Below are 19555 nucleotides of genomic sequence, written 5' to 3'. Positions count from 1 at the left end.
AGACGGCGCTCTGGCAGCTTCATCAGTCAGAGAGAGAGGAGAGAGGAGGAGAGGAGGAGGAGAGGAGGAGGAAGAGGAACAGAGCGGGCAAAGCAGCTAACAACAGGAGCTCTGAGCCAACTCTCGGGTGCTTTATTCTTTTTTTATTATTTCTCCTGTTTTACTTTTTGTCCATTACTCAGTTTGACCCCTTCCGCTTCTGCCTTCACTTGCAATGGTGCAAATTTTGGTATCGATCTGATACCAAGCAAATACAGGGCCAGTATTTCCGAGACCAATACCAATACGGATACTTTTAACCTAAAAGACAGCTTGTAGAGGAGAGCAGCGTGTCATGATTTATAAGACGAATCATCATCAATTTGCAAATATTGAACACATTTCAATCACCACTCAATCACTGTCAATTTCCACAATGTTCACTTAGCACAACAACACACACCTTTCAGCTCTTCATGCATTCTGAAATGGAAATGAAATAGATGCAATTCAGGCGTGCTTCATACCTGATTTTTGAGGTATATCTTTATATATTTTTATTCCAAATAGCATTCAACACAATTCAGTGAGCTGCATACTGAACTTAGTGGAGAGACACAAAGTATTGATCGTATCGCGCATCGATCCAATATCAGTACCAACATTGATATCGGTGCTATCGATATTTGGATCAATCTAGGGCTGGGCGATATGACCCAAAATTCATATCTCGATATTTTTTAGCTGGATGGCGATATAAGATATATATCTCGATTTTTTTTTTAAAAGCCATAAGTTAAGAACAAAAAGAGAGTTCCTAGTCACACTGTGTCCCAGATGTCACACGGGCACTTTTATTTACATACAGCGTAGATGTACATGAAGAAATTACTCAAAAATAAATTATCAGCATTTATTAAATAATCATGGTCCATAAATAAAAGAAAACAATGTTGTGTTTGTGCATAACAAAAAGCTCACAATTGTGCAGTCAAAATGTAAACTAATAGACGCTGAGCATAATAACAAAGAGACAGATTTCACAGCTGCACCACGTCTCTGAACAGGTCCTTATACACACACAGTACGTATCACTCCGCGAGGCTCCTCCTCGGTAGCCGTAATCCTCCGACAATCCATCAAGTGGTGCAGCTCCGTAGCTTAGCAAAGTCATATTAAAACATTTTTTGACAGATTGCTGAGCGCTGTGTACCACATAAAATCGGTTCGCGGTCAGTAAGCACAACCAGAATTCATACATAAGGCGCACTGTCGATTTTTGAGAAAATGAAAGGATTTTAGGCCGTGCAGCCCCTCCTGGCTGCATGTCGTTAGCGCGGTTAGCTCGCTAGCGCGGTTAGCTCGCTAACACGTTGACGCCGTCCAGCCCCACGCACGGTAACTCGCTAACGGAGATATTCCGCTTTCATCTTGTCATTGCCTGCAGGTGAAGCTAAGGGGGAGGGGGGAGTTGTGTTCAGTGAAGGAGAGGCGAGGCCGAGTAACGTTGCGTAGAGACAAAAGTGGACGAAAGAGAGGTATACCTGCGGCTCCACAAGTATAATTATAACGTAACATAGACTATATCGATATAAACGATATTGTCACATCTTATATCTCGTATGAAAATATATCGATATTTTTAAAAAACTCGATATATCGCCCAGCCCTAGATCAATCCGTCCACCTCTACTTTGCAGTGTCCTGTCTGATGCTTAGTTTACAGGCCAGACTATCATCTGTCTTGCAGTGCAGTTGAACCATTATAATAAAACCATATGATATTTTTTTAAAAATATCAAATAAAATAATAACTGGTTCTATATTTGGGTTCAACTTTATACAGCCTGCAAGTGATCTAAGAGTGATACAAGAAAACATTTAACAGTGTTTAACACAGTGCAGTGTGATTGTGTTAACAGGTCTGCAACAGCAATAACTACAACTCCAGTCCCTCATGCCAAGCTGAGCCCCTGGGGTCTACAAACCTGCCACGGCCGACCCATCAGCTGTGAAATCTGCTTTCCTCTTTGATAAACGGTCGAGATGTGACCCTATCTCTGTCCTGCAGATGCCCAGATTTCCTGTCACGCTTTTTCCCTTCTGTTTTTTCCTGCTATTTCTCCCTCTGACTCGCTCTCTTTCTCTCTCTCTCGCTCCCCCTTTCATTCTTTCTTTCTACCTCTCTTTCCTGGCGTGCCTGGACAACTGCATGAAACGCTCCACTCGCTGTTCTTCCTCAGCATCATCCATCACTCTGCTCAGCTATTGAGGCCTGTCGTGCACGAGCCGCCAAACGCACATAGACTCCCACGCCATAGGCACAGGCAGCTCGGCCAGCTCCAGCGCCAGTTCCCATGTGCGTCCACGAGGGACCATTACACCCCCCCCACGCCCCACTTAAATGACTCTTCATGTGCCCAAAGTGCTCATCGTTCTGTCCAGATTAATGCAAACACATCTTATATTCACTGTATTTTCATTATTTACTGTAAGCCACTTTAAGGAGTCATTGCACTTTAGTCCCGCTCTGGGCGTCGTGCCAAGGATTGAGAAACGGACCTACGAGCCCACCGTACGCTGCGGCTCGACAAAAATAGCTTGACCTCTAAAAAGTCATACCTTAAGTGACGCGTGTGGACGATGGAATAAAATATGTTTGATTTTAGAGCGGCTCTATCAATATCTCACTAGCGGGTCATGTGTTTCAAGCATCAGAGAGGTGTCACTGCTGCCACATACCTGACTGCCTTCGGGTAATTCATTCACCTCTATGGTTTCAGAAAAATCTAAGAGAGTAAAAGGAGATTTAATAGTGTATGGAGGTCACACTTCATGAGAATGACTGAGTGTGGCTTCTAGCTGCGGTAGAGATCCACGAAGCAATAAGGCTTTATTTCTACCTCAAACGCATTCTACCCCCTTCTGACCCTGCTTTGCAGCACTGGCCACCCTGACATGCATCAAAACTAGCCGGCCTCTTTTAACCCCTTTCTCTTCTCCCTCCCCTCACACTTACATTTGTTATTTCAACTTTTCTCGCTGGTGAGGCATCAGAGATTTGATCCTGTCTAGATGTTTTAAGATTTGCACAGCTCTCGTACCTCCTACTGAAATAACTGAGATAAATGCAGCCCTGCGTGCGGGGACGTTTCCAAAGGCTGCTCGTTTAACAATGCAGCGGCTCGATAAGTAGAAGCTTGAATTGAAAGTAAAGAAATAAACTTAGGGTACTGTAAATGAGACCAATCCCTTGTGAAGTGCAAAATACTACAATTTTTGAGTTTCTGGCTCATTCTGCACCAAGAAAAAAGAGGAAAAAAAGGAAAATCTAAAGTAAAAAGTTACACTGAACCCTAAAAGGAGGCTTGGTAAAACAAAACATGCCAGCTGGGTTGACCTAGCCTTTAATGAGAGATAGTGAGAAGCTGCTAACAGCCAGTACCCCATTTGAGAGATGAAACTTAGCAGAGGAGGAGGGCAAGTAGCAAAAGCATTGAAAGGGCTCCCATGAGAATAGACACACATGAGATCCTTAAAGGCAACGCGCAAGAGCTTCTTCCTCTGCTTTTAATTGCGATAGAGGTTTGGCATATTCTGTAACCCCTCCACAGCCTATTACAGGTGATGACCAGCACCTGCTCGGTTGAAAAAAAAACCAACAACCTAAGGAGCGTCTGTACAGCAGTGATGAATTCCTCAGAGGGTAGTTCGTTAAGAACTTCTCATTCTAGCCAAGAGCAACAATCAGTTTATGCATCTTGCTCAGCAGCGAGTCTGATGAATGTGTAAAGTTTTTATCTGCTGGAAAAGCTCAACTAGCAAACAATTCAAGAAGATGCTTTATATGACGTCACTCGATGAGTCTGGAGGCGGGTCATTTGAGGGACAGTTGAAGGTTGATTTTGGATGCCTTTCAGTGAAATTCATGCAGCAGCTCATCGAGAAATATATGGAGTGTGTTACTTTGGAAGGCAACTTGAGGTGTTACTCTGTCAAATCACTTTTCCGCCCAAGGATAACTGGCTTTACCCTGAGAGAAGCCATATTTCATGGCTATAATACGGCCTGAGTTATTTAAAGCCACTGATGACTTCAAAACCATGAGGGGAGCTTAGAAAGCAGTCAAAAGTGTTCCGAAAATGATTTAATAAAGTTATGCGTTTAAGGAATCTGGGAGAATGGATGGCATGGCCTCTGAGTCTGAAATCCTCCTGGACTTATTCTTGTGTTTTTTTTCTCCTTTTAAACAAGATGAATGTAAGGCTGGTTTTGACTTTAATAGGAATTTCTTAATTAATCCAAATGCAGAATGGAATATCAAACCCACGGAGGGCTTGTCCCTCCACCAGAGCAGCAGGTCAACACGAGTCTCTGCTGGGATCTCCGAAACAAGAGATATAAAGCTGCTGTGCGCAGAGTAACATCAAACATAATGGCTGTGACTTCACTCAACTGAAGCCTGGACTGAGCTCCAAATCCACCAATTAAAATGTTTTGTCATAAAATATGCAGATTAAAGGGGTAAAACAGATGCACTTCAAAGGCTTATGTTGGGGGCCAGTTGGATCCCAAAAGAGTCACCTCGGTAGGTTCGAATGTCAGGGGAGATGCCATTAATACGGGCTTAGCTGTAAAACTTTCTAGTGATCAAGTCCCCATGGCTGCTAAGGGCAAAGTTTGACTAAATTTAGTGACCTAAGTTTAATCATGACATGACTCAACAATAAGAAAACAGGCTTTTACTGCAAACAAATAGCATTTGGGTTAAGGGTTAGTCGCTTTAGTTCACTATAGAGCCCTCAATGGATTTTTACAAAAATAACAATAATGCATTGTAAAGTATGCATCATTTTAAATGGCTCAGTAAGCCTATAAAATATATCATACAGTTTTGTTTAGCCAAATCTGGATATGAAATACAATTATTATTTAAGTCAGCATGACTATAGTGAAAATAGTTGGTTGTAGTCACTCATTCTTGGTAAAATTACATCTATTCTGCTAATCTTGGATAAACCATGTTCCAAAAAGGAGAAAAAGCCACTGCTCACTCGTTGGCTAATGACATGTCAATCATAAATCAAAGCTTCAAAAACAGAGAAACCAATGGGCGGCTACATCCAGCTTTTATACTGTCTGTGGTTGCAAAGCGGCTTGCAGATCACCTAATCTGCCTCCACTTCAGCTAAGCTTGACTTTGCGTCCTGACTAAATAAATGCTCTCTTCAATCTAATGTACAGCAAAATCTAGTAGGTAGCTAAAAATCTTGATTGTCAGATGACAACTGGCCCAGCTTTAATGTGGTACTGAAGCTCAGGCTTGTTTTTATCGCTTTCAACGACTGTTTTGTTTATATTTCACCGTAGGTACCAGAATGCCTTCGTTGCATCACTTTTTGATTATTAAAATGTTCCCTTTCCCTTCTAAACAAAAGCACACAAAGATCCCTGAAGTGTTGAGACACTGACATTTTGAATAGACAGCAGAGCTGACTCACTGTTTTCTTTTAGGACTCTGGAACAGTGGGCCTGATCCCATTTAATTAAAATTTATTTGACACTTTATCTTCATTTCACTTCTTAAATCATACTTTTATTTTATAATATAGACTGTACTATCATTTTAGTGAGTTCTGCTCATATTTTAAGGATGCTTTATAGCTACATGTTTAACGTTTTACAGTAGTTGGCCAAACGAGAACTTACCAGTGTAGAGTTTTCAGTGCTCATTTCAATCTTCCCCTCAAAGGGTCCCCATGTTGTCCCCAAAGGGAGCTGCTGCCGGCTGTGGATACGACGCTCACCATCTTTAAGGAATGCGTCCAGCTCTCCTGAAAAAACACACCAGACGCCAAAGCAGTCAGCCATAATGCTCTATATGGCGCACAAGTTCTACATCAAGTCACAGCTATGTTCATTCATTCTTATTTTGGCTTAAACCTACATGTGCAATCCTTTTACTCCCTCAAAAAAAAAAGGGAAAAAAAGTGGAGGTTAAAATCCAAGCAGCTTCAAAGTGGATAAGCAAATCAAGCGAGCATCCATCTGATGGTGTTCCTCAGACACATGGTGTGCTAACCCTACTTGAAAGGTGTCTTGTGTAGAGATAATCTCTGTGAGACAGTGCAGGCTTACTGGCTGGTGAGAGCAGCGAGTGGCAGCCTGTTGTTCCGGGAAGGCAGGACCCTTGTTAGTGCTGTGCAGATCTTCAGTTAATTAACAGTGGAAACGGATAGCACTGTTAGTACTACCAGCACTCATCCCCCCAACCACCCAGCTATCTTATCTCTTAGATTCAGTGTACTCTTTTTGACGTGGTGATTAATCAAACAGTTATGATAAAACTCATGGCAGGCTGTGACATAGTTTACAGAGAAGGATGTTTCTCTGAGTGTGTGTTGCAAAGAGAAAGTATGCAGCTCTTAACTAGTTGCCTTGACAATTCTGAGAAGTGCTGCTGGATTCAAACATCTGTAGCAACATTTGGTCTCGCTTTATAGTCTCCATGGACACGAGAAGTTCAAATAATGTTCTTATCAGGCGTGAGTCACGTTTCAGAACTTCTTTAAATAAGACTGAGGTGACCTTTGGGAAGTGCAAATTCAGGTCAGCTTCAGGCCATCAGCATGAAGCAAACCTGGTAAATATACCCCAGTGTGTCCGGACGAGTGATCATAATGCGTGTTATTAATATACAAACCGAACTCTACATGTGTTGTTAACACTGTGTCTCATAACCTGTTTGTTAACACATGAGGCTAAAAGGTATTCGGGGCATTTGGTTCACGATGAATGGGTTGAAATGATCAGTGAACTTTACGACGTGTATTTGGTATAATGACCTATTCAGCCCTGTTCTACTCTGTAAATATCAACCATGTATCAGTGGCCGGCTATTGTGCTCCACCGTTAGGGCTCTATGGAAATGTGTGCTTATGTGAAGCTTTGCATGCATAAACATGACTGAAACATCGGGCTCGTGTTACTGCCCACTAGAAAATCATGCCTTGGCGATCATATATTCATCAAGAACAGTCGCAGCTGTGGCATTAAAAAGCTAAACGTCACCTCTGATAAAAAAAAAAAAAAATCACTCCCCAGACCTGTTATAAGATTGAAACAGATGCCCTGGACATTTACTTATACTTATGAAATTGACCGTATAAAAACAAGATAATCTGGACTACATTATCTCATTCTCACCCTCCCTCTGTATCCTCTGCCCCCCCTCTCCTCCCTTGTTCCTGCTGTTGCATGCTGTCCTCCTGGTGCTGCAGTGGAAGGTGGGTAAGCTCATTACAGAGAAATAATTAAACATTGGTGCACAGCTGGTCGTCATCACTGAGAGCAACAGCCACCGCTTGATGCATTCTGTTTGTCCTCAGATAAGACCCACGGCCTTTAACCGCTTGGATGCAAGTTCCTGTTTAGCCCCGCTTGACACACAGCTAAAGCCATCCCCAGCCAACAACTCTGATTCCTTTCTCCTTCTCTTTCTCTTCTCTGGGTGGATGGATGGGGGGGTGATTGGAGTAAAAAGAAAAAAGGGGGTAATGGGTAGCGTTAGGTGTGAGAAAGAGGAGGGGGGTAAAGAGGGTACGATTCAATTTGTGCGGTTTGTGGTCCACCATGTTTAGGTGCCAGTTGTGTGCATCTCACACCAAATGTTGCCTGAGGACCTTGGCTCACAGATGGCTTGTCACATCTGTTGCAGATACTAGTGGAAGATCTCCACAAAAACACCCATGGATGAATAATGAGTCCCCTTCATGGGCTGTCTGTGTCTCTATGGGCATTTACAGGTTTGTGAATGTTGCAAGGCAAAAAAAAAGAAAATAAACTAAAATAAATAAATAAATAAGTTATATTGACAGATGTGTTCTGTCATCAACTACTAGCTGCTGACAACTTTTGTAATTACGGTTGCATAAACTCTTTATGTCACAGTGATAATTCAATTTCTTACGAGCCCCCAAATCCCAACTCTATTACCTATACTCATTACATATAAATTTAGAACAAATACAGAAGTCACACTGTTTAACCCGTCAAACTGCGAGCGGCAGACTGAACTAAGAGGAAAGCTCATAATGGGCTATTAGGAGATTTAACAAACCCAGCGTCTGTGTTCTCTCTCTTCAGTGTTTTCCTCATCATCCAATTCTCAAATGCCACACACTTGGCAAAACACGAGCTCGTGATGTGGCTCGAGAGCCCCCCCCCCTCCAAATCCCCAACCAAAACCTCACCACAACCTTTATCCACAACCACCACCACCCCCACCTAACCACCACCCCACCCTCGATAAGATCATCATCTGTCGCTAGACTCTAGGGTCTGTTCCTGCACTCCACAGATACTTGGCAGACCAATGAATGTCCCTTTGTGTGGAGAGATCTTCCTCAGATAGCACCCAAGATGCTCCACACTGGCATCTGTTTGTTTTTTTTTTGTTTTTTTAATGTGTGCATGTGTGTCCTGTCTTTCTTTTCTGCTCTGGTGCAAAGAAATGGGGAACCTCGTCTCCCTCTCTTCCATCTCCGGTGTACGACTGAATGCTAATGAGTTTCTCAGTGGCAGGATGCCAGCCTGCTATGATGTGAAGAATAAATGGGTGTGGACCATTGACAGACAGAGGTGAACTGCCACTTTCTACTTTTGAATAATGTTATTACATCTAATGAAACTCTTTTCAACAATCCCTTAACATGCAATTCACCTTTTTTTTATTTCTCCATTATGTTGGGGAAAATGATCTTATTCCACCACCTGACAATTTCACATTTGCATTACATTCTGCATTAGCTTGTTACAGATCTTTATTACAGCTATACGACGTTCACAGAGGTTAATACATTCGAAACGAAAGCTGTGTTTTATAGGGCTGCGCTAGGGGTGTGAGGATAAGCATGGACTGGCAGTAAGTGTTACGCTGAATATCCATGTGATAAATTTGTAAATTATTCTTTTTGTGTGGTTTTGTATAGTTATGGATTGTCTCATACCTTCTGTGTATCTGTATTTGGTTTTTAATCAATTTGACAAAAAAAGATAGAGATATGATTATTTTTGATTTTCTTTAAATTTGCTGACTATGATAACCTGATATAGTGACAGGCTTAGGGTGAACTGATTTCCACTAGTTTGTCCACTGCAGTCTTGGGTAGGCTATGTAATTCTTGCATATCACATTATAAATACTTCCTCCTACTATGTTTGATTGCATAGTGCTTATTTTATTTGATATGATATTTGTTATGTGAGTTTTACATGTTTAAAATTAATCTTTTTTTGTGTAATTCTACAAGATTACAACAGGTTTGACTTACAAATTACAGGAGTATTTCCCTAGAGTGATCTGGGCCCACTTGTCTCTTTGGAGGGAGGAGGATCTGAAATTCAATCCAAGTTTGTGTTTTTCATGATTACTTTTAAGAATTTCTTCCTAGATTGGAGGGGACACACTTCCATGATGGTCATGTGCACATCTACAGGGCAGGATGGAGAGGTTACCAGTCAAATGGGTGACTGGTTTACAGGGGGATTCTGGACCAACAGTGTTCGTGATTTTCTTTGTGAAAACACTAAAATAACTAAACGTCCCTTAAGAAGAGCTACAGATAGTTCAAAAGACTTGAGGAATCACTGCGGCTGTGCTAGTGACCCAGTGTTTTTTTCCTTTAATTTGTCATCTGTCCGTAATTCAAGGCTCCAACTGAAATATTCGTCCACCCTATACTTTAAAATTCAATGACTGATTCGCATTTTAGTACAAATGTTTTTATTAATGCACAAGACGTTCAGACCTGAATTTTCTTAATATAATTTCTGGCCTGGAGTGGGGCCTCTGCTAATGGTCAGAAATGACAAATGACATCATCATCATTTCGCTGAAGCATATTAACATTTGTTAAAGAACCGGGATCCGCTCGAGGTATTTTCCATGTGAATTTAACTTCTGTAACTAGTTCAAAGAACAAACTTACTTTGAGGAAAAGAAATTACCCGCAGCACTAAAATAGCCATTCCAGTCTGTGGTCTACTTCACCTTTATCCAGTTAGTGCGAGTATATTAACAGTAAAGGCAGATGTTGCGGGAAAAACAAGGAACGACAGAGTCGAAACAAGAGGGGAAACTGTGCTTGAGCGCCGCACAACAGGCGATCCTTCTTGATATCAAGCAGCGCCTCTGAATCAAGGCAAACAAATGTCTGCTGTTCAAAGTTCAATAACCTGTGCGTGGCAATTCACAGATGTCCCACTGAATCCAAGTCATCTCCACTGATAGGCCATGCTATAGAGCCAGCAAATGGGCTATAAATTAATATACCATGAGAGCGGCATATGGGGTGAAATGGAACGCAGTGTATCAGTTCAACAAAAGGTGCCACATCTTTAAAGCAGATATGTGATATGAAATTTTACAGCTGAAGGAGAAATGTCACAGAGCTTTGATAAGAGAGCAACGAACTTTCTCCCCCCTCCTACCCAAACCCTATTATCAGGTCCAAGTGAGCAAAATGCATCATTTATAACCCAGAGCCCACACTATTATCTTTGAAAAAGGCACTTGTGTTAACACAACTGCGGACCCCCACCACCAGCAGCACCACCACCTCGTCTTCCTCTGTCCTCACCCCGCCCCTCCGCCCTCCCCAAACCCGCCCTAACCCTGCCTACATGTGGCCGCGCTTGGCCTTGAGCAGCGGGGAGAACGTTTGCTGGGGAGCAAGTTTCCAGGCCACAGCGGGAGGGGGGGTGGGAGTGTGGAGGGGGTGAAGGAGAGAGGGCTTAGTAGGGGGGATTCACCCCTTCAGGTCAGGCTTGTTTTCAGGCAGTGGATGGCTTGAGGGGAAAGAGTTAAACAAGCCAAAGGGATTAGGGCATTTTAGCTGTGACACTCCACACAGGCTGAGCAGGGGGCTAGGGGGTGGCTATGGAGGTCGTTCGGATGGAAGTCTCCGAGCCTCTAGTTGTTGATACATGCAACAATGCCCATGAAGTACCGTTTTTTTAAAAAGACAGATGTAATTATGGGTGTTTCAACTCAGTCTCCTGATAAGACGACTGATTGCACACATTATGCTTTTTACAATATCCGCTCTAAAACCTAACCTGACTTAGATTTAGGCTGCGCCAAATAATTATGTTTAAGGTGAGGCAGCTAGCACACATTGTTAAGGCTGGGGAGAGGTTTTGTTTAAAATAAAGAGAGCATCTTATCTGCTTTCTTACTGTTTTTGCCTTTTAGGGTAGACCGAGTTACAGATGAAAAAGAGGGACAGTCGAAAAACCTGAAATAACTGTACATGTGCAACAAGTCAGATTAGTAATTTTTGCCCTGCACATGAGCATGCTGTTTGAATGTGGGAAATCTGAAGTAGGCAAGCGTCCATGTAAGTAAGGTAAGTATTTCATGTCACCATGTCATTTTCATGTGGTTTTTTCACTGTTTAACTTGAAGTGGGATCATTGTCATCTTCATTCTGTGCTTTAAAGGCTAACGTATGTCATGCCGTGGTGTCATTCAAGGTTAATGGACAATTAAGAGTAATGTGCAGTGTGGCCAGCAGGCTAAAAGCGAGATGCAATTTCTCAACTGTACCTGTGGTAGAATCCAGTTGCACTGAATAGTGTTTAGTTGAATTGTTTAACATTGCTGGTTAAAAGTCATACATGTGGTTGAATGTAAAAATCGCTGATTGAAGCCAGAACCACGTATGCCACCACTGTGAATGACAGCCTAATTCAGTAGATGAATGAACTACTGTTATTTTTAATGGTTTAGTAGGCTATTGTTATGTGGTTGTAGCCTCCAGTGTTATTATTACTGTTTGCAATTGCTCTTTAAATGAATAAGTTTAAAAAGTTGCTCAATAGAAAGAAAATAATGAATTGAAATACAATTAAATATTTGTGCGTATGCAATTCCTGTTCAGCATTTTACAAATTACTGTTGCTCAATAAATACAATTAATTAAAATCATATATTTTTTTGTTGACTTAAGTTTTTTAAAGGCTTTTTTATTTGCGCTGAATTGCTTAGGTAGCATTGTGGATGGGTGTTTCAAGTGCACCATGCTACTGCTTTATGTATACCCAGCATGGATACACTTAAAACATCCATGCACTTTGGAAACCATAAACTACTTAAGGATATTGTTATTTAATATTACCTTTGTAGTGTAGGAAGGAAGGAAACATCATATGAAAATTAAACTTGTTTTCATTCGCTAGCTTTGGTGTGGTAGTACCAAAAGTAAAACGAGTACCAACTGCATTCAGTCTACCTCAAGTTTATGGCTATAGGTACCATCCAGTTAGCATAGCTTGTCATAAAGATGGAAAGCAGAGCAAAACCTAGCCAGCTGCTTCAAGGTGGATTTAGTTTAGTTCAGTTTTCCCAAATATTTTTTTCCCTGTTTCCAGGCTCCATGGTAACCTGTAACCATAGACTGTATGTAAAAAGTGGACATAGACTTAGCTTGGTTAGCAATTGGCATCTGTAGACTTTCTAGCTGTATCGCACAGATACAGATACCTGCTAGTTAGTAAGTCACACTCAAAATAGCCTTTTGTTTGTGAGAATTTCACACAGCAAAATTGAAGCACGGGCCTCTTGGACAGGGTTAGTGCAGCTATTCATTTGTGTTCAAATTGCATGACAATGTGGTCTAGTTCGATGACTCGAAATAACTGAGGTGAAGCTTTCAGAACAGATACCAGCTGTATCCACCTATGTTGGCCCCTAGTACTAAAAACAGTTTTGTCTCTTTTACTGAGAGAAATATCTTTAAGTCTTAATATAAAAAAGTTAAGAAAAAAGTCTGGGGGATTGGTTTGATTTGGAGGTGGCCTCTAGTGGCCAAGTGAGGAAATGAACTCTGTTTGGAACTTAAATTAAGTGTGTTGAGCTTTCAGCCACGGAGGTAGCCACTTTATTGCAAGTTGTGGAAGTAATCCTAGGGATACCGGACATAGTGTTTATGTGGGGATCCAAGACTAAGGGTCTTTTCATACTCATGATTTTTGATATCGTTTTTAAACTGCAGCAATTAAAACAACAAAGAAAAAGGGAACGTTTAGAAAAGTATAGCGGCATGTGTGCACACACTCACTCACACATACAAAAGTTTCAGTCCTCTAGTACATTATCAACACAGAGACTGGTGTTTGGTGTCATTGAACAATTGAAATATACCAGCTGTCAAGCACGCCGTCTCATCAAAAGCCAGGCGAAGTTAGCAGGAGGCTGGCTGACAACAATCTCTGAGACATCCATCTTTAGAGAAGCAGTGCAATTTCTATTGATAGCATGTAAAGCGAGACGGGAAAACTTAAAGAATGACTGTCCTCGCGCAGAGATATCGCCGTATCGCCGACAACATCTAGAGGACACACACCACTCATGCTGGAATCTGATTATTAGGGCCCGAGCACTGAGAGTGCGAAGGCCCTATTGTATCTGCTCCGTTTCTTATTATTATTATTATTATTATTATTATTATTATTATTATTATTATTATTATTATTCACCCCAAACAAGGGCCTTTTTGAGGGCCTAAACATGCTCAAAAACTCATGAAATTTTGCACACATGCCAGGTCTGGTGAAAAATTTTGTATTTTAATGGTTTTACATATGAGCACTGGGAAATGGCTCTACAGCGCCACCTATGCCTTGTTAAATGCAGCCCTACGACCACATCGTTTGAGCTACATGTATGAAATTTGGCACACATGTGTATCATGCCAAGACGAACAAAAAAGTCTGTGGGCCCATTGACGCAAACCCAACAGGAAGTCCGCCATTTGGAAGAGAAGGTGACATTTTGGCTCTAATTTTGCCATTTCCATGCCTCGAACTTTTGCGAACTCCTCCTTGGGGTTTGATTTCATAACCTTCAAATTTGGACAGTGTCAACTACACCCTTGTGCCATGTTAAATTGCGGAGCTTTTGAGTTTTCACAATACTATGAGGCCGTGGCGCCATGGCGAATTTCGATGACTCGCCATGAAAATCTTATTGCCTCTCATTTTGTCATACATTTTCTGACCTTGACCAAAGTGAACACATATGATAAGGCTCCACCCCTGAACATATTTCAACTGCCATATTTGACCTCAAGGACAGCGCCACCTAGTGGGAACAGGAAATGTCATGTTTTACACTTTGGGGTACAGTATAGTAATGGGTGACATCTGCAGCCTCAAATTTCTCCAGGAAAGCCTTAAGGAGTTGGTCTTGGGTTACAGTGAAAACTGTGAGTTTTCGCGAAAGGGTGTGACCCCAGCAGCATGGCGAACTTTGATGTCACGCCATGAAGAAACAAATTAGTATAACTCAATGAAATCCAGTCTGATCAGTACCAGACTTTACAGGCATGATGTCAGACCCGCCCTGAACAGATTGATGTGCCCATTGTCAGAAATACGGACAGCGCCACCTAGTGGCAACAGGAAATGTCATGGCTTTAATTTTGTTGTACTGATTTTCACAGGTTCATCGTGGCCACCTCAAAAGCGGTGAATATCACCATCAGTCCCTCGTGATGCTTCAGTGCAAAAATTGTGACTTTAAACTGAACGCCGCACCCTGGTGGCAACGCTGTTCACCATGAAAGATGAAGTGGCTTTTGAGGGGCTTGGAAAGTTTAAAAAGTCTTGAAATTTGGCGCACACCTCCAATGTGGTTAAGGCTTTGTTGTTATGTGATCATTTTCATTGAATATCCCAAAATGGCTCCACAGCGCCCCCTACAATATTTCAAAACATCAGCCCCTGCTCTGTGTTTCATCTATGAGTCTGACACTTGGTAAGCTTGTGTAAGATATCAAGATGTACAAAAAAGTCTCTTGGAGCAATATCCCAAATCCAACAGGAAGTCAGCCATTTTAAAATTAATGTGTAATTTTGATGACATTTTCCCCCCTTTTCAGGCCTCATACTTTGACGAACTCCTCCAAGGGATTTCATCATATTGAAGTATTCTTCAGTGTGTAGAATCTAAAGACCTTTGTGATGTTAAATTGCGAAGCTTTTTACGTTCAGGGAAACGGGGTGGTCATGGCGGCACGTAGAGTTTCAATCACTCGCAAAAAGCAGTAATCTGCTGTCACTAAAAAACACAATGTCCAATCTCTCCCAAAGGTCGCAGGTGTGATGAGACTCGAGCTTGGAAATGTTTGTTATGCTTTTTGTCAATAATGGTTAGAGCGCCACCTAGTGGCATGAATATAATCCTGGTTGAATAAGATGAAATGTTAGCTGGTGATTAAAAGCATGAAATCCATCAATGTGACATCACATCGGACGTGCCGGTTTGAGGTGTTGGCAGTGGCTCGACGTGCCGGGGGTGCGAGGGCCCTCATAACGCTGCTTGCAGCTTTAATTTTAAATGCTTTTCTTTAAAATTTCAGAACCATCAAAAGGACATTACTCTACCTGAGTGTGTCAGGACGGATGAGTAAGTGATTGTATGTGAATAGGGAATGCACGCACTCGAGACAGAAGGATAACAAGATTTTAGGAGCAGAAGAAAGATGCTGTTCTGTTGGTCCAGTCTTGTCACAAACCGTGTCATAAAGAGTTATACTTTTCCATAACTATAGGTGGAGATTGCTTTCAAAAATATGGCCGTGTAAAAAAGTACTTTAACAACTTTTTTTGTTAGCAAGGAAAACAAGTAAACATTGCTACCTTCTTGATATTCTGCAGTTAATTGACAAGGATGCTATTTTTAAAGTACTCCTGAATCTCCTCCCAAGTCAATTACCAGCCTGCAACTTCCCCTGAGTAACAGGGAATTCAGTTTTTTCTTTTTCCTGGGTGACCTAGTTGTCTTTTGTGAGTAGGTTTTAGCCGGAGCAGTTTGACAGTCAACAGATAAGATGGATTAAGCTTTTTTTTTTTTTTCATCCAGTTTTGATGTGAACAGCGTAAAAGCGGGTTAAATCATTGAGTTTCAGGAGTATTTTTAAATGCCTGGAGATAGCGCGATAAAGGAGCTAAACCTAAGACTTGGGCCGGGAAGGTCAAGGTCGCGGCTTTGGAGAGCAGCTACCCGGCGACGGGGGCCGGGTTTCGTCTCTCTCGGAGCGGGCTGAGCGCTGGAGCCGAGCCCACCTCTCATCACTCCCAGAAAAGCTACACGGAAAGGAGTGAAACAAAATCCGTCGAGAGCTCGACGGGCGGCATCAAAGAGCAGCGCACCCTTGCCTCGTGTGGGTGTGCAGAAGGGGAGCGTGTGTGTGTGTGTGAGTGAGAGTGGAGATGTGTGTATGTGTGAATGTGTGTGTTAGAGGGGTATGGGGAGGGGTAGCTCCTCTTTGCATTTTGTGTGCATGCATGAATGAGGTGTTATAGTGTGTGTCTGCCTGTGTCTGTGTGAGCACTGTAAAATATCATTCCTCCATGAGCAACTAGCTCCATAATTATGTTTTGATTATTTGCGAATGCTAAAATAAAACAGCAATTAATCTGCTGATGTAAAACAGAAAATAGAAGTGCGACGCACATATTAAACAACCCAGTTTACAGCGATATTAAAAACAAAATCACATTTTGTGAATATCATTTGTTCAACGTTCCCCCCCCACCAACACCCGCATCACCACCTCCACCACCACATCCTTCTCTTCCCACCTCCCCAAAGACCTGATCCGAGGCGTGCTTAACATGCGCATAGGAGCTGACAGCCGTACAGTCACGTGACGTAGCTCAGCCAATCCTGAATACATTTGAATTTTTAAGCCGCGCAGCGATGAAGCCACTTGAGCAAAAGAAAAGGTGAAGGGGCGACTGAAATAAACAAATCAGAGCGATACGCCCGGGTCGACGCGCCGGTGCAACATGCCCGTTTATCACGTGTCACATCTGGTCGACACTGAGAGGTTTGTTGTTTTGTTTCTTCCTCTTCGGTTTGGAAAAATATTTCTGAGGGGACATATTTAGACACATTTTGTGGACGTCTATTCCCCCACTGCTCCTCATGTCGGTGACAGGGGAGAGTAATCCTATACACAGGCTGCTATTGTGAAATGAGAAACTAGCCTCCTTCACTGCCAGAGACCAGATGCACCTCTCTCTCTCTCTCCTTCTCTCTCTCTCTCTCTCTGTCCTAATCTGTAAACGACTTAAAGGAGCCTTATCTCCGGGCTCTTCTGCTTCATTTCATGCTTGATTTACTTTAATTTGTCTGATAGGGCACAAGGATTTGGAAATGGCCCATCTTTCGGTGGAAAATGTTCTGATTTTTCTCCGGCATTGTTATGTGGAGGTTTTTGACTTTTCTCTCCCCCTCTCTCTCTCGCTCTCTCTTCCTCCTCCTCTTTCTCCATCTCTCTCCCTCTCTGTCTCCCTCCCTCTCTTTCTCTCTCCATCACCTCTCTTTTTTTTTTCCTTTTGAGGGGTGGGGGGTGGGAGGGGGGGTGGATCTTGCTCCAGTGCAACAGTCTGTTTGAGTGCATTTAGATTCGAGCTAGCACAGCACAAACAACTTTTCCATGTGGTGCGATTTTGTGATGGGCGACGGCGACACAGGAGTCGTGTTTGCCTTTCAGATCCACATTGGGCGCAGAGCAGCCGAGTGCTTCAAACCACAAAGATCTTATGTTTAAGTTAAGAGGCGACTGGCCCTCCAGTTTAGCAAGTGGGTGAGCGGCTGGCACTGATAAAGTTGCTCCACAATGAGGGACAGGGACAGGCGACATGTCTACAGATGCTTCGACTTCTTTTTTTTTTTTCTTCTTCTCCTGGCGGAACTCAAGCGCTTGCTTGACTGTCTGGCTGCTCCCATCACGAAGACATTCTCCCCACTTCTATTTAGTGACTGAATGACAGTGGAGGCAGTGAGCTATGATTAGAGAGGAGCCCATATCTTACTAGATCCTGAATAATCTCCATCCCCTCCCACCAATGAGCAAGGCACAGAGGCGGCGGAGAAAGCCAGAGGAAAAATGAGACAAGAAGAATGGACAGAGCTGTTCTATGTATGCCAAGATGTCACATAGTTCCCCTGGACTCCTCTATATGCCCAGTGTGGACACAGTATAAAAAGAAAAATCAAAATTCATTCACTTTGAGTCGCTTTAACTAATCTGAGCAGTGGCAGACGTAATCAAAGAGAATTTTACATTGAAATCTGAACAGAAGAGAAAGAGACATTAACTGGAGACTTGCATTAAACAATTAAACTCATTCACAACTAGTGGTTAACTGATTGGCTTAAAAAAAAAAAAAATCAATTTCCCAAACACAACGACATGAAACGTCACTAACTCCGCCTCCAACACATAAATAAATGGTTAACTACACACACAGAGGAAAAACAGAGAGGAAGAAACAGGGAAACAGGGGGGACCATTGAAATTCATCTCACAGCCTGAATTTACTTAACTGCGGGTCTGTGCGCGGTGATAAACGGAGTGATGATCCGGCAACACGTCTTTATCCATGCTTTGCTTTAATTAACGGCGGCTTGTTTGTTGAAAAGATGATTAATATGCCAATGAAAATTGCATAATTGAATACCACAACACTCGCACAATCAGGGAGGAACATGCCATTTTTTATTAACTTTTCAGTATCATTATTATTACTATTATTTGGTATTTTAATTCACTTGACAAGCGGCGCCCCTCCCCACCCCTCCCCACCACAACCACCGCCGTTAAACAGACAAAAAACAAAACAAAACCAAAAAAAAACACCAAGGATGGTGGAATTGGCGTGACCGGTGGGCCACACTGGGCCCAGCTGTTCATCACCAATAGGAGGTCTTCACAGTCGGTGGTACTGCTGTGATATCAACACCTATCAGTGTGAATGCTGCACATGAGTCCGTGTGTTAGAGCAGGGACAGTGAGAGTAGAGCGGGGTTGGGGGTGGCTGGGTTGGATGCAGCTTGCATGGCACTGACTGAACTCCTGTGGCCAAGCAGAAATCTGTGAGGACACCAAAAGTAAAAGTTTGCACACGCATATGAAATGGCACACTATCTGAAGCACCGGGGACCAGATTTTTTTTCCCCTTCACAAAGCAAAATTCACGCATGAAGAAATAACTCCAAAGTCACTCGAATAAAAGTTTAAAAAAGAGGCCAAATGAAAACGACGAATTCCACAATTTGAACGAGTTTCACTTGAGCAACCCAGAGTTTACCCAGTGTTACATCCCCTGGCACAACTTGCACCAGCGTCTCCATACTAATACTAAATACACACATCAAATATTCAGCCAATTACAATGAGAGCTCTTGCAAAAAAGAAAAAAGAAAAACCTGCAATGCTATGGTGCCCGGGAGGGTAAGCATTACAGAACAAACACACTTTCGGAGAGCTAAAGAAAGACACCAGGGGTGTCGAGTCCCCCCTGGGGTGGAGGGTAGAAACAGCAACACCAACCTGCCCTTTAGGACTGTCACATTTAGCGACGATTTATGTTATTTGGACTTTTTCACATGAAGTGGAATCAAAAAGCAGCTGATTTGTGGACAAAACGCTTGGAAGTAAATGATCTTATTAAAGCCTTCTCCCACGTATCCACACAAAACTAGAACTGGATATAGTGACAT

The 19555-nt window shown here is 42.4% G+C and overlaps 1 protein-coding gene across 2 annotated transcripts in view; it reads right to left on the bottom strand.

The window, feature by feature from the left end:
• Positions 1-19555, bottom strand: part of zfpm2a (zinc finger protein, FOG family member 2a) — a 123074-nt gene that overhangs the window by 58503 nt on the left and 45016 nt on the right. For both annotated transcript variants that reach the window (XM_004541608.4, XM_004541607.4), the window contains exon 4: positions 5689-5813. In XM_004541608.4, coding sequence (XP_004541665.3) covers positions 5689-5813 — 125 coding nt within the window. The remainder of the gene's footprint in view (positions 1-5688; positions 5814-19555) is intronic.

Source organism: Maylandia zebra, linkage group LG11, assembly GCF_041146795.1.
Source record: "Maylandia zebra isolate NMK-2024a linkage group LG11, Mzebra_GT3a, whole genome shotgun sequence".
Classification (NCBI taxonomy): Eukaryota; Metazoa; Chordata; class Actinopteri; order Cichliformes; family Cichlidae; genus Maylandia; species Maylandia zebra.
This window is presented reverse-complemented; position numbering and strand designations above follow the sequence as displayed.